General features: G+C 36.9%; 1 protein-coding gene across 1 annotated transcript in view; it reads right to left on the bottom strand.

Annotated features, from left to right (window-relative positions):
- Positions 1 to 2,024: 2,024 nt before the first annotated feature.
- Positions 2,025 to 14,051, bottom strand: part of LOC106873866 (HAUS augmin-like complex subunit 4) — a 17,210-nt gene continuing 5,183 nt past the window's right edge. The window contains exons 3-9 of the mRNA XM_014921382.2: positions 13,590 to 13,721; positions 12,261 to 12,383; positions 9,872 to 9,974; positions 9,087 to 9,226; positions 7,002 to 7,129; positions 4,630 to 4,698; positions 2,025 to 2,719 (exon numbers count right to left, since the gene is read on the bottom strand). Coding sequence (XP_014776868.1) covers positions 2,539 to 2,719; positions 4,630 to 4,698; positions 7,002 to 7,129; positions 9,087 to 9,226; positions 9,872 to 9,974; positions 12,261 to 12,383; positions 13,590 to 13,721 — 876 coding nt within the window. The 3' untranslated portion in view covers positions 2,025 to 2,538. The remainder of the gene's footprint in view (positions 2,720 to 4,629; positions 4,699 to 7,001; positions 7,130 to 9,086; positions 9,227 to 9,871; positions 9,975 to 12,260; positions 12,384 to 13,589; positions 13,722 to 14,051) is intronic.

The following is a 14,051-nucleotide window of genomic DNA, read 5'->3' as shown; positions in this document are numbered from 1 at the left end:
TGTACAGGTAGAAGGGAAGAAATATAAAAGTTGCTAGAAACAACAGCCAAATCTCCCTTAAATCACACAAAGTAAACGGAATTTTAAAATGTTTACATCAAAAGAATTTTTTCGATGTGAACTTTCCAGTGCAGTAATTATGCGCTCAACATATAATTTAGAGAGTAAGAGTAAAAGAGGGGAGAGAGAGAGAGAGAGAAAGAGAGAGAGAGAGGGGGGGAGAAAGGAATAGAGATGGTAGCAATGAAGAGAGAGAAAGAGAGAACGGAAGACAGTTATAAAATAGCAATGCGTGCACGTGTTTATATAAGAAACACAGAAACTAAATCTTATATCTATAATGTTGATGTGTGTATGTGTTTAAGTGTATGTTGTTGTCACAGATCACGTATGTGTGGTCGTGTGTATTTTTACGTTTCTATGTTATGAAAAATATGTTAGACGCAGAGGAAAGGTATTAAATGAGAGAGAGGAAGAAGAAGTAAGAGCGTAAAATGTAACCAAGTTAATCTATGACTTTGTATGTATCACTTTCTCTCTCTCTCTCTCTCTCCCTCTCTTACTCTTACTCTCTATAACAACGCCGGTACAGGGAGAAGGGAAGGAATATAAAAGTTGCTAGAAACGACAGCCAAATCTCCCTTAAATCACACAAAGTAAACGGAATTTTAAAAATCTAATTACTGCACTGGAAAGTTCAGATCGAGAAAATTCCATTGATGTAAAAAAATTTTACGAAAAAGTGGAAAATGTGGATTTCTATAAACTTTCAAAAAGGATTCACACAGACACCCAACTTCAGCTTTATATATTAAGATATATACACACATACATACATATATATACACATACATACATATATATATATATATATATATATATATATATACATACATACCATTCTCATTTTCCATATTTTTTCCCTCTATTTATCTCTGGTGACAAAATATTGCATACTCAGGGATATCCCAGAAACAGCTCTAAGATTTTGAATTTCTTTCTGCCTTTCCTTAATGTTTGACCTCCACTGCATCAAAAATCTGCAATGGCTCCATAATTACCATCTTGGTTATAACCTTGGAGCCCCAGTAATCCGTTCTTTTACTTGTTTCAGTCATTTGACTGCGGCCATGCTGGAACACCCCCTTTAGTCGAGCAAACTGACCCTTGGACTTATTCTTTGTAAGCCTAGTACTTATTCTATTGGTGTCTTTTGCTGTACCACTAAGTAACGGGGACATTATCACACCAGCATCAGTTGTCAAGCAATGCTAGGGGAACAAACACACACACACACATATATACAACGGGCTTCTCTGTTTCCATCTACCAAATCCACTCACAAGGCTTTGGTTGGCCTGAGGCTATAGTAGAAGACATTTGCCCAAGATGCCACGCAGTGGTACTGAACCCGGAACCATATGGTTGGTAAGCAAGCTACTTACCACACTTTTACTTACTTCAGTCATTTGACTGCGGCCATGCTGGAGCACTGTCTTTAATTGAACAAATCAACACCAGGACTTATTCTATTGGTCTCTTTTGCCAAACCACTAAGTTACAAGGACGTAAACACACCAGCATCAGTTGTCAAGCGATGGTGGAGGGACAAACACAGACACACAAATATATATATATATGATGGGCCTCTTTCAGTTTCTGCCTACCAAATCCACTCACAAGGCTTTGGTCGGCCCGAGGTTACAGTAGAAGACACTTGCCCAAGGTACCATGCAGTGGGACTGAACCCAGAACCATGTGGTTATGAAGCAAGCTTCTTACCACAAAGCCACTCCTGCACCTATAAAATCACCAACAGTGGAATTAGAACTCAAGATGTAATGACAGAAGAAATTCCACAAAGCATTTTCTCTGTTGTGGTAACGATCACACATTTATGGAGTATATAATAGACTGGTTTGCTTTCTGTCACATGCATTTCATATGAAAATGAAAGAATAATAATAAACAAACACATAGCAAATATTTTCAAGTCATTTAAGAGATAAAACTTAAAACAGTAATGAAATTTCACAGTATTTTATTTCCAATAATAATTAGTTTATTTAAAATTAAAATAACTGTACACTGAATAAGATTTTTTTTTTCATATGTCCACAATAAAATATTTTTCGGTAAGTCAACAAAAAAGGCATGCACCCACTCAATTATATATAGTTCCAAGGGATACTTAGGTTCACCTCTTAAAAATCGATACCATCTAAAACAGAGCAGCACTGAAGATAATCAGAAAGCTGAGAGTCTGGGACAGCCAGTGTCCTCAGTAGCATCATCTTATATTTCGGTGAGACATTGGTTTCTCCATATTCTACCATAACAATAAAAAAAAAGCTATTTACATTTAAAAGGGGGCATGCTGAGTAATTTACAGTTGTCATTACAATGGCAAAACCTAGCTTTTAGTCATTAAGCATTAATAAAAGGTATATATTTATATAAAACAACGAATTGCTTAAAGCTGATAAGCATTTTGAGGAGTATTTTTTTTTGTAGTTAAGATGAGTTTTTTTTTTGTAGTTAAGATGAGTTTTTTAAGCGATCTAGAGACCATTTGATGCTCTCAATTTCTTGTTCCAGTTTCCTGTATTGCTCAACCTTTGCTGTATACTCTGGGCCCAATTTTTCATATTCACTCAAAGCTTCATTTGCCTGCCTGTTCTGTTCTTTAGCCTTTTTAAGTTCTTTATCAATATGTTCTCTGTCAATAAAAACAATAGTAATTAATTGGACAAATCAAATTCTTTGATATGAAGATCATTCATACTGGTTTACATTCTTATAATCTTTCTGCAAAGTGTCCATATTTTGTTACCTTTAAAAATCAGTCTTTCTCCTTACAAATATTCATTTGTTCATCTTATATTAACTTTCTATGCTAGCATGGGTTAGACAAATGCATGTTATTGAAACATTGTGCTATTGCAAGATATCTTTTTAGCAGTCAACCCTTACTTGTTTTTCAAATAGGGGGAATTCCATTCTTTCCACCCTTGAAAGTGCAGAACTAGTAGACTATCTGTTGACAGGGTAATGTCAACAAATAGCTGTTTTTTATGTGAAGTCATCCTCCTCATCATCATCATTTAATGTCAGTTTACTCTGCTAGCAAGAGTTGAATGGTTTGATAGGATCTAGTGAGCTGGTCTGATGTCAGCTTTAGCATGGTTTCTATGGCTGGATGCCCTTCCTAATGCCAGCTAATTTACAATATGTACTAGGTACTTTTTCCATGCCACTGGCACTAGTGAGATTGCTAAGTAACTTGCAAAAGAGAAAAAGGAAAACCCTACCACAACGAGGGGGTGGGGGTGGGGAGTATTTTACATTGGGAGGGGGATTTATGCCAAGCATTGAAAAGCTAAAGTATGGTAGAGGGACAAGCACTGGCAATTTGCTTTAGCAGAGTAGATAAGACTAGCTGGGAAAGAGACAAAAGATGGCAGTGATGGGATGGAAGCACAGAATGTAAACATTCACTCAAACCCCCAGATACTTACTAATCCCCTACTTTTTTCTCATGTCTCTTACATATTCACACACACTCTCTCTCTCTCTCCCTCTCTACAGTATATATTCTCTTACTCTCCCTACTACCACCCTCTCACAACTATAAATCTGTTCCTTTTATACTCTAGACTCTCTTGTCATCTCACCTAAAATTATCACACTCTCCAATTCTTTTTTCAGTTGTGGAGGCCCTTTATACTCTTTACTCTTGCAGAATCCAAAGCCACCTTACTAGTGTTGGATTCAGACTTAGGTCTGTCATGAACCCTAGGACTTATATAGCTGAACCTTCACCCAGTTTCCATGTCATATAAGCAACTGAAATTACAAAATTCTTTTCTTAATGAGACACCACTTTGTCACAGGGTTAATATGCCAGCTATTAGTGGAAGTCATTTACAACTAGGTGGACTGTAATTATGTGAAATGGAGTATTTTGTTCCTGAACACAATGCATGTCTCATCTGGGAATCAACATCACAATCTTACGATCATGAGTGCCATACTCTACTAGGCCATGCACCTTGACTCATGCTGGTGTATGAAAGAAATAAAAGAAAAAACCTAGTACACTCTGTAAAGTGATTGGTATTAGGAAAAGCCATCCAACTATGGAAACTATGCCAAAACAGAAACTGGAACATGACATTGTCCTCCAACTAGTTGGATCCTTGTTAAATTGTCTAACACATGCCTGCATGGAAAATGAACTGCAGCAAGATGAAATGAAATGTTTTGGCAAAAAGACAAAATAAAGAGTATACAATATGTGTTATGGTTAGTCCACATTACTCTGTAAGGAGTGTAGGGCCAGTTTCCTGCTTTCTCTGGTGTATATATTTCTCTTTGGACGAGATGCCCGTCCATTACAGGGTTACTCATTTTTGCCAGCTGAGTGGACTGGAGTAATGTGAAATGAAGAGTTTTGCTCAAGAACACAAAATAACACCTAGTTCAGGAATCGAAACCACAATCTTATGATCATGAGTCTAACACCCAAAACAATGTGTAGTAAATATAATTAAGCTAACCAGCATACTATTGAAATTCATACATTTATAACAGAATCAGAAGTAAAAAATATAACACAAAAAAGCTTACTTGATTTTCTGGAGAGCAAGTACTGTGTCTTCTTTATAAGTGTCACAAATTATTTCAGTATTACATAATCTAGCAAAAATAAGGAAAAAAGAATTTAATTAGTAATTTTTCATTAGGAACAAACTTATAAGGTCTTAAATGTATTTTTCTAAAGTAAAGAAAAATTAATTTTTTAAATTTTATTTTTAATGGCTTAGAGACCAAAGGGGGCAAAACCTATAACCTATTCCAGGAACTCTGAAACTCATCTTGTTCCTTGAGAGTTTTTTCTAACACCCTATCACTACCTTCCTTTTATCTCTTTTAGCCATGCATCTCCTCTATAGCAAAACACCTGTGCAATATCTGTAACTCTATCATACTTTAGTCTGTCAAACCTGACATACAACCACCTTTCCCTCCCAAATACATTCTCTTAACAGTGGGAGCTTTTCCATTTTCCTATTTGCCAAGTTACATGGCAATCTCACTAGGGCTGGCACCATGTAAAAAGCACTCAGTACACTGTAAAGTGGTTGGCATTAGGAAGGGCATCCAGCCATAGAAACCATGCCAAATATGACACTGAAGCTCAATGCAGCCCTCTAGCTCACCAGTTCCTAGTAATAACTGACCAACCTATGCCAGCATGGAAAGTGGATGTTAAATGATGATGATAATGAATTCAAGGACATAGAATAGTAAGTGCTCCATAGTGCAATCACTAACATAAAGACTCATCAGTGATGGATATGTGGCTCAAATCCAGTCAGCAAGTCTGTAATTGTTTTCTTTTGTCTCAAATTTAGTATTTGTAATGTCTAATACCATTTTCCTTTAGAATGAGAATGCTGGATCTTAGAATTTTCAAATATTAATGATCTGATTATCATTGCAGAATCTGCAGTAGAATAACTGAAAACATTCCAACCTTTGCAGAATGGCCAAGAACTAAAATGCCTCAATGTCAACAGGACAATGATGACTAAAAGACCAGTAAAGACATCATGTAAAGCCATCAATACTGTCTGAGAAGTGGCCTTGTTTGATATGTAGGAATGGAGTTGGTAGGGAAGTCAATACAGTGTATTTATTGCAAGCAATATGTACACAAAATATGCAGTGGGGTCTCTGGCAGAGTGATAGAACTTTTGATATGCTAGTGAGCAAGGAGTACTTACTGAAGATAAAACTTGTGACATGAAAAATGAAGTGCAAAGTAAAAAAGTGTTATGAATCAAGAATCAAAGGTAGAATGGTAGAGGAAGGCTCTAGGCGCAGGACTTAAGCAATGAAGTGGATATCAGACAACATAAGATTGAGATGGGTGATAATATGTAATACAGTAGGCTTGACCAATCTATGCCAGTCTGAGGAAAATGAATGTTTTGATGATGATGCCCAACTCATGTTGTTGTTGCTGTTGGCACTCGTGTACGACGTTGAGGGTTCCAGTTGATCCGACCAACGGAACAGCCTGCTCGTGAAATTAACGTGCAAGTGGCTGAGCACTCCACAGACACGTGTACCCTTAACGTAGTTCTCGGGGATATTCAGCGTGACACAGTGTGACAAGGCTGACCCTTTGAATTACAGGCACAACAGAAACAGGAAGTAAGAGTGAGAGAAAATTGTGGTGAAAGAGTACAGCAGGGTTCGCCACCATCCCCTGCCAGAGCCTCATGGAGCTTTAGGTGTTTTTGCTCAATAAACACTCACAACGCCCGGTCTGGGAATCGAAACCGCGAGTCCGCTCCCCTAACCACTGGGCCATTGCGCCTCCACGCCCAACTCATGACAGCATGGAAAACAGACGTTAAATGATGATGACCTTTAATTCAGTTAATTTTGAAAATAATGAATTAATTAAAATAATTTTATCATCATTAAGCTGGTGCTTTTATTTAGATCACTTAAGCATTTAAACTGGCCATATCTCTGGCCCAAATATTTGACTTGTTTTATGTTCAAACTAGCCAGATCTGGCCTGTCACACCTACCATACAATGTCATTTTAAAAATAAACAATCACATCACTAAAATCTCAAAGCTATGAGATAATGCACAATTAACTTAAAACGATTTGAATAAACAAGCATTACATTTGACAGAGTAATTTGAATGCCTAAAGAGTTAAAAAGGGAATTTGTATCACAGAATTAAGGACAGTTAGACAGGTTGATATCAAAAGAGTTGAATGTCACAAGAATCACTTGTTAGATATTCAGTGATTTGTTTTCCAAAAGAATGAAACACTTCAACCAACATTCTTTCATACATACTGAATATAATGCTTTTTCATAGCTTTGCTGCCCAGTATTCATAGCTTTAAGAAGCTGTGAATAAATGTCTTTAATTATTCCCAACAAAAATTAGACAGTAAGTAAACTTACGCAAGTTTTGAATGAAGGGTTTTGCTATATGATGATAAATATTTGGAAGTGGTACTTTTCAAATCTTTTTGTAGTTGTAACTTTTTGTTACAAATGTTTTGTAACTCAAGCAAGCTGTCTTTGAAAATCTATGAAATAGAAAAGGGAAATAGATTAAATTAGATTCATTAGTAAAACCACATTATTCTTATGTGTATGTGTATAAATATATTTACATGTGTGTATATATATATGTGTGTGTGTGTATATGCATATATATATATCCGCCACTATATTCCTCTATGGTACAAATTTAATTTGTGGTCCGTGGGAAGAGCCATTCTAATGATGCGTCCAGCCCTAACTCTTCGAAACGCTTAGTTTTAGAATGGTGGCAGCTGATGAAGGAAATGTTCTCTGTGTGGCCTGTGTGTTTTCTGTACTCTGTTTATCATTTTGTCCATATTTTTTTGCAACATCCTGTACCCAGATATGCATCTATATATGCATGTAGATGTAGGTATGTACATACATGTACGTATATATGCATATACTCATTTATTATTTGTATTATATATGTCCAACCCATGCTAGCATGGAAAGCGGACGTTAAAATACTAAAAAAATATATATATATATATATATATATATATACAGTTTACTGTTCGTTAAGGTAAGCTCAACAAAAGATGTATTCCATCCAGTGAGAGATAAATATCATTTAATGTACACTGAATTAAAATAAGAGTTACTAACAGTTTCTTGCCATTAAGACATGTTGTTAACTAGGTTTTTATAACATGTCTTGTGTCTCCTAACAATCTTCAGGCATTGAGAATATGGTTTGTTCTATAAGAAAATCAGGATGCTGGTACATGAGAATAAGCAAAAAAAAAGGTTTGGTGTAAAAAGTGGAATGAGAAGACAAAGGGTGAATAAAAATGAGGGAGAAAAAGAAAATTAGCGTTACATCCCCTTTGTCCATCAAAGTCACACTTAAATTAGTTGTAGAATAATTCAATGGTAAGATGTCCAAAGTCTGTGAGACAGTTATTCAATCCAAAGAGGACGGTGTCCTCCAGTTTGCCAAAATAAATTTGTTCATATACTTGCATTTGCTGAAAATTTCAGATTTGGAATTAAGTCATGTAGTAGAATTGTTGGATCTAAAAACAATGTGCAATCTTTCAGCTACACATAATTTGCATTACTTAGATATTTACATTTGGAATAGATTTTCCATGATTCCCCACTTTATTGTAGTTAGTGAGCAGTTGGTCTTTAAACCCCAAATATGTCTGGCCAGCTTAGTGGCTTTACCTTTGTTGATTTGCTGCAAAGAAGACTGGTGCTTTGTATAACATCTTTTAAAATTGCTTTCACACAAACCAATGTCATTTTCTTTTCAGTTACATTATTTTGAAACAGTGTTGTGACTTCTGCTTCATGGATGACAGAATTTATCAAACACACCTGGTCAAGTAGGCAAGCTTCAGGGTTTCAACAGATATATATTCCTTTTTATATGTATGGGGAGAGGGAATGTCTTTATGTCAAGCATATACAATTAATAATTTGTTATCACTCTCTCTATTTATATGTGTATATTTCTGTGTGCGTGTGTGTGTTTGCCGCCAATGTTAAAAATTACAGACACCAAAAGAGGTTCTATGTCTAGTCAGCCATGACAAATTCCCAGCATCCAATTGTCTTAATCAGTAGTAGCAACAGCAGCAGTAGCGGTAGTATTATTAGTAGCAACAATAGTAAATGTACATCTCAACTGTCTGATTGTCCATGATACATTCATGATGACAACAAGACCAGAATCATTACTGGATTGATTGTTGCTCAGCTTAACATCAAAAAGTGGACAGGCCTCAATTTCATCAACACACAGAGAACAGCAGAAGATCAGGAGAAATGGTGAAATCTGGTTGCGATGTCATCAATGAATGCCCCAACAACCACATGGTCAAGGTATAAGAAGGAAGAGAAGAAGGAAAGAAATGTATAATTGAAAGTTCCACCCATGCCAGCATGGAAGGCGAATGTCAAACGATGATGATGATAATGAAAACACAGGACAGAAGAGAAGATACAAACTTTATATCGCTCTTCTTGAAGTAACATTTTTTCATTCTTGAGTGCCTCAAGCTGTTGTTGTTCGGCTTCTAGTTCTGAAAGTTGAGCTTCAACAAGGGCTGGCAACTGACAAGCTTTGGCAAGGTTCAGATCAGCATTATCTAAAAAACAATAAGTAAATGATAATGACTTGGCATCATCTTTACCCTCAACACCAATATCATTCTCTTTAAAATTATTGATCATGCATCTGTTTTACCAGAGGAGGAATGAGTATATTTAGATCAGAACAGCATCTCCCCAGCTAAATTATCATTTTGGTAAAGAAGCTTGCTTCCCAATTACGTGGTCCCAGGTTCAGTCATATTGTATGACACCTTGGGCAAGTGTTTTCAATTACAGCCCTGCACCAATCATGTGATGGTTGTAAACAAACATCACTGTCATACAAGCAATGCTGTTTGTTTCCAGTCTTCCATGTAAAACATATCTAGTCATGGGGAAACATTACCTTACTTAGAAACAGGTGAAGGTTGGTGACAGGAAGGGCGTCTGGTTGTAGAGAATCTGCCTCACAAATTCTATCAGATCCAATGCAAGCATGCAAAAGTGAATATTAAATGATGATGATAATACATAAAGATACACATGCACACATGCATGTATCTAAAGCTTATTTTAACAATTCATTAAATAAAGTACTGAAGCTGATATGATTGACTAAAATCATTTGAAGATGGTGCCACAGCATGGCCACAGTCCAGTAACTAAAGCTAGTACAATAATAAAAGAATAAAACCACTTACTAGTTTTACCACCTGGCAGATAGAATTGGGCGATGTTAATGCATTTTTGTTTCATCAGTTCCTCTACTTCCATTCGAATGCGATTCAAAATTGGTTCATGGCGCTAAGTGTAATAAAAAAAAATCATAATAAAGATTTCTCATATAGTCACAAAATCAAAAGGTTTTAGGGACAAGGAATATAGTTGATTTAATCAACCCCAGTAATTGAGTGGGGTGTAGGGTACTGAGAAGAGATAGTACCTTTGGTGTCTAGAATGCTCTAAACTTGGTAGGGTAGATGGGCATCAGTCACTAAATCTCTCGTGTGTTGGCATCAAGTGCAACACCCTGATACATGACCTCAGCTGGTGAGCTAAAGTACAAGGGGTGTTATTGACACTGTGGAGCAACTACAGCAAAAGTCAATGGCCAGGGCAGAGGAGTCTCAAGAAGACCAATGACCAGATGTCCATGACTGAAGACAGCCCACACTATATTTCATGGAGCTTGGCTAGCAGACAACAGAGACAGTTCTACTTAGTCTCTTTCCTAAATACAAGTGGTTGGGCTTCAGGTTAGCACCCTGTTCCTGGAAAAACCTTAACCTACAAGAAGAGTTCAAAGTGCAAAAGCATCACAGCAGCAATGATAGAATACTTTTACTACCTCATACAATGTCTGACATGAAAGTGTCTAATTCTAAGTAATTCATTTCATTGGTATTTTATTGACTGCAAAAAGGATGAAAAGTAAAGTTGAACTTAGCAAGAGTCAAGCTTAGAAAATAAAGGGAACATAACCAAATACTGCAATGCTGTACCAATACTACCAGTCCCTTACCTTCAATTGTTGGCACTCTCCGTCGCTTACGACGTTGAGGGTTCCAGTTGATCCGATCAACGGAACAGCCTGCTCGTGAAATTAACGTGCAAGTGGCTGAGCACTCCACAGACACGTGTACCCTTAACGTAGTTCTTGGGGATATTCAGCATGACACAGTGTGACAAGGCTGACCCTTTGAATTACAGGCACAACAGAAACAGGAAGAAAGAGTGAGAGAAAGTTGTGGTGGAAGAGTACAACAGGGTTCGCCACCATCCCCTGCTGGAGCCTCGTGGAGCTTTAGGTGTTTTCACTCAATAAACACTCACAACGCCCGCCCGGTCTGGGAATTGAAACCGTGATCCTATGACCACGAATCCGCTGCCCTAACCACTGGGCCATTGCGCCTCCACCCTTACCTTCAATAATGTGGAGGCATATGGTTTAGTGGTTAGGATATTGGACTCATGATCATAAGATTATGGTTTAAATTTCTGGACCAGGCAGTGCATTGTGTTCTTGAGCAAAACACTTCATTTCATGTTGTTCCAGTTCACCAAGCTGGCAAAAATTACTATTCCTGCGATGGACTGGTGTCCCGTCCAGGGAAGAATATACACACCAGAGAAACCAGGAAACTGGCCCAATGTACCTTACAGAAAAATGTGGACTGACCTGTACCTTCAATAAACAGTTGATTGGAATTAACTATTAAAAATCTTTTAATGTAGAATTATACATTTGTTTTTTCTTTTTAATAGTTGTCAGAAGTGGTAATGTCAATACCACAACCACCACCACCACCACCACCATCAATGGTCAGTTTGAACATCATCACCATCATCATTTTAAAGTTTACTTTTTCTCACCTGTATGGGTCAGATGGAATTTATTGAGACAGATTTTCTCTGTCACAAATCCTTATCTGTTTCCAGACAAGGTAATATTTTCCCCAAAGGCAGACATTTTTGTGCAGAATATTGGAAATGAATGATATTCATTTGCAGCAATCGTGTGCAGTCAAGACAAGTAGGCACAAACCCAACACACACAATGGGTTTCTTTCAGTTTCTGTCTATCAAATCACTCACAAGGCATGGGTTGGCCGGAGGTTGTAGTAGTAAACATTTGTCTAAGGTCCACACAGTGGGACTGAATCTGAAACTGTGTCTGGTCATGAGGAAATATTATCTTACTTGGAAAGAGGAAAGAATTGGTGACAGGAAAGGCATCTGACCAAAGATAGAAAAATCTCTTAGCAAATTGTGTCTGACTCATGTAAGCATGGGAAAGTGGACATTATAATAACAGATAAGAGTAATGAATGTGAAGGATCTGAGAAGACTGGAAAGAAATGAGACAAGCATGTTAGGCTGGATATGCAATGTTAGTGTGCATGAAGATAAGAAAACAAGTGTACTGAGAGAAAAAAAAAAGCAACTGGGCATTGGAGGTATTTGGTGTAGAAAGGAGAAGTGATCAGAAGTGAAGGAGTATGGATGTAATGTTTGGGGAAAAAGCACCAAATGATGCAGGTGGGAAGAGCTGTGGAAAAGGAAGTTTATTAGGGCTGAAATAATATTTACCTTTCGTTGCTTCTTAAGATATTCAGCTGTCAGGCCAAGAACAGAAACATCAGAATCACCAGAAGGGTGCAAATGTGGAATCATTTCAGCAAATGCCAAACACTCATTCAATGCCTGACAAAACTATAAAAAAAAAAATAAAATATAGAATAAACATGAATGTAGTAGAATCAAAACTTGTTCTTATATTCTTTTACTGGTTAGGGGCACTACTCTCATCAGGACACACAATTTTACTCTGGTTGTTTGCTGAAGTTATAAATGAGAGCATCAACTCATTAGATTTAACCCTATAGCATTTAGATTACTCTGCCAAATGTAATATTTATTCTGATTGCTTTGAATTAATTATGCATTATCTTTCTGATGATAAATTAGTCAAGAAAGAGAATCTGACTATGTATGGAGTGTAATGTCCATGGACTTTACAAGCTCTCCCAGACTGGTAAAATTAATGCCTTGCTGTTATCAGCTTGAATGTTTGTAGGCAGAAAAAGAAGAAGGAAAAAAAAAAAAGGAATTCCACAGCTTCAGTTCTTGGAAAGAAAGATGAGAAAAGTGAAACTGAGTGGATGGAGATTGTATGGAAATGCATTTAGTAGATTGTACCTGTAACAGACTTGTTAATTCAGGAGCAGGTTGTAGTGAGACGTGTAATGAAATGTGATGATGCTGGTGGTTCAATGTACATTGTTGGGTGTAGCAGATGAAGATAGGCATGTTGGACTGACATCAAAGGAAAACAAATGACAGAGAACGGGATTGCCATTTTCATTATTCATTTGGTTAACAGTTGCATTTACGTGTTGGATATGGAGAGCTTGATTTGAAACATGGACAAATCTGCCGCTACATAGAGTTATCAACTGCTTCAAGTTAGCAAAGTAAAAATATGGAGGAAAATTTGGTTGTGTTGTTTTTCTATCTCGTCTGTTCATGTCTGCAATTGCTACTCTTTTGCGTCAGCTATGACCAAGAGCAGTACTTCCCTTTGCTCTTCACTCAACATTAGAGAAACTTTCAGCGGCAAGGACGAAGCCACCTTTATCCTTTCTTCCTTTCAAATCAGCACCGTGCATTCCTTACTCTTTCCCTCTCTACTGGCAGACAGCAACTTCTATACTATCCAGGTAATTCAGTTTATTGAATAACTGAATCCTCATCATTGAACAATGGAGACCCACCAATCTGGACAATCTATGATGTTTGTTAATTTTTTTTTTTGTGTGTTGTGGCCCAATTTATACTGAGCAAATATCTCATTAGCTGCTAGAAAAAGGTTGCTCATATCTGATCTAAAATGTCCCCATACCTATCATGAATGCTTACCTCTTTATCAGGCTCACTTAACTCTTCATCAATAGCTTTTGTTTCATATTCGACTAATACTTGCTTCGCTGCAGCTAGTAAAATCTTATGCTGTAACCATTCATTTTTCTCCTTTGACAAAATATCTTCAGCCTGTGAAGAAAAATTAATAAGCCTGTCAACAAAAAATAGAAATGACTGCTCTTTCTTCTTTTTAATAACAAAGAAGAAAAGCTTATAACATTGAAATTATATAACTTTGGTAATTGTTCTTTTTGACCTTCTCATTAGAATATTTCTCAGGCAAAGCACAGCCTATGTACTTCAATTCCTTTTAAAAAATAGGACAATTAGAAAGATTTAGTATATCATCATCATCATCATCATTTAACGTCTGCTTTCCATGCTAGCATGGGTTGGACGATTTGACTGAGGACTGGTGAACCAGGTGGCTACACCAGGCTCCAATCTGATTTGGCAGAG

This window comes from Octopus bimaculoides, chromosome 1, assembly GCF_001194135.2.
Source record: "Octopus bimaculoides isolate UCB-OBI-ISO-001 chromosome 1, ASM119413v2, whole genome shotgun sequence".
Lineage (NCBI taxonomy): Eukaryota > Metazoa > Mollusca > Cephalopoda > Octopoda > Octopodidae > Octopus > Octopus bimaculoides.
The sequence above is the reverse complement of the archived record's forward strand: the minus strand, read 5'-3'. Positions and strand labels throughout refer to the sequence as shown.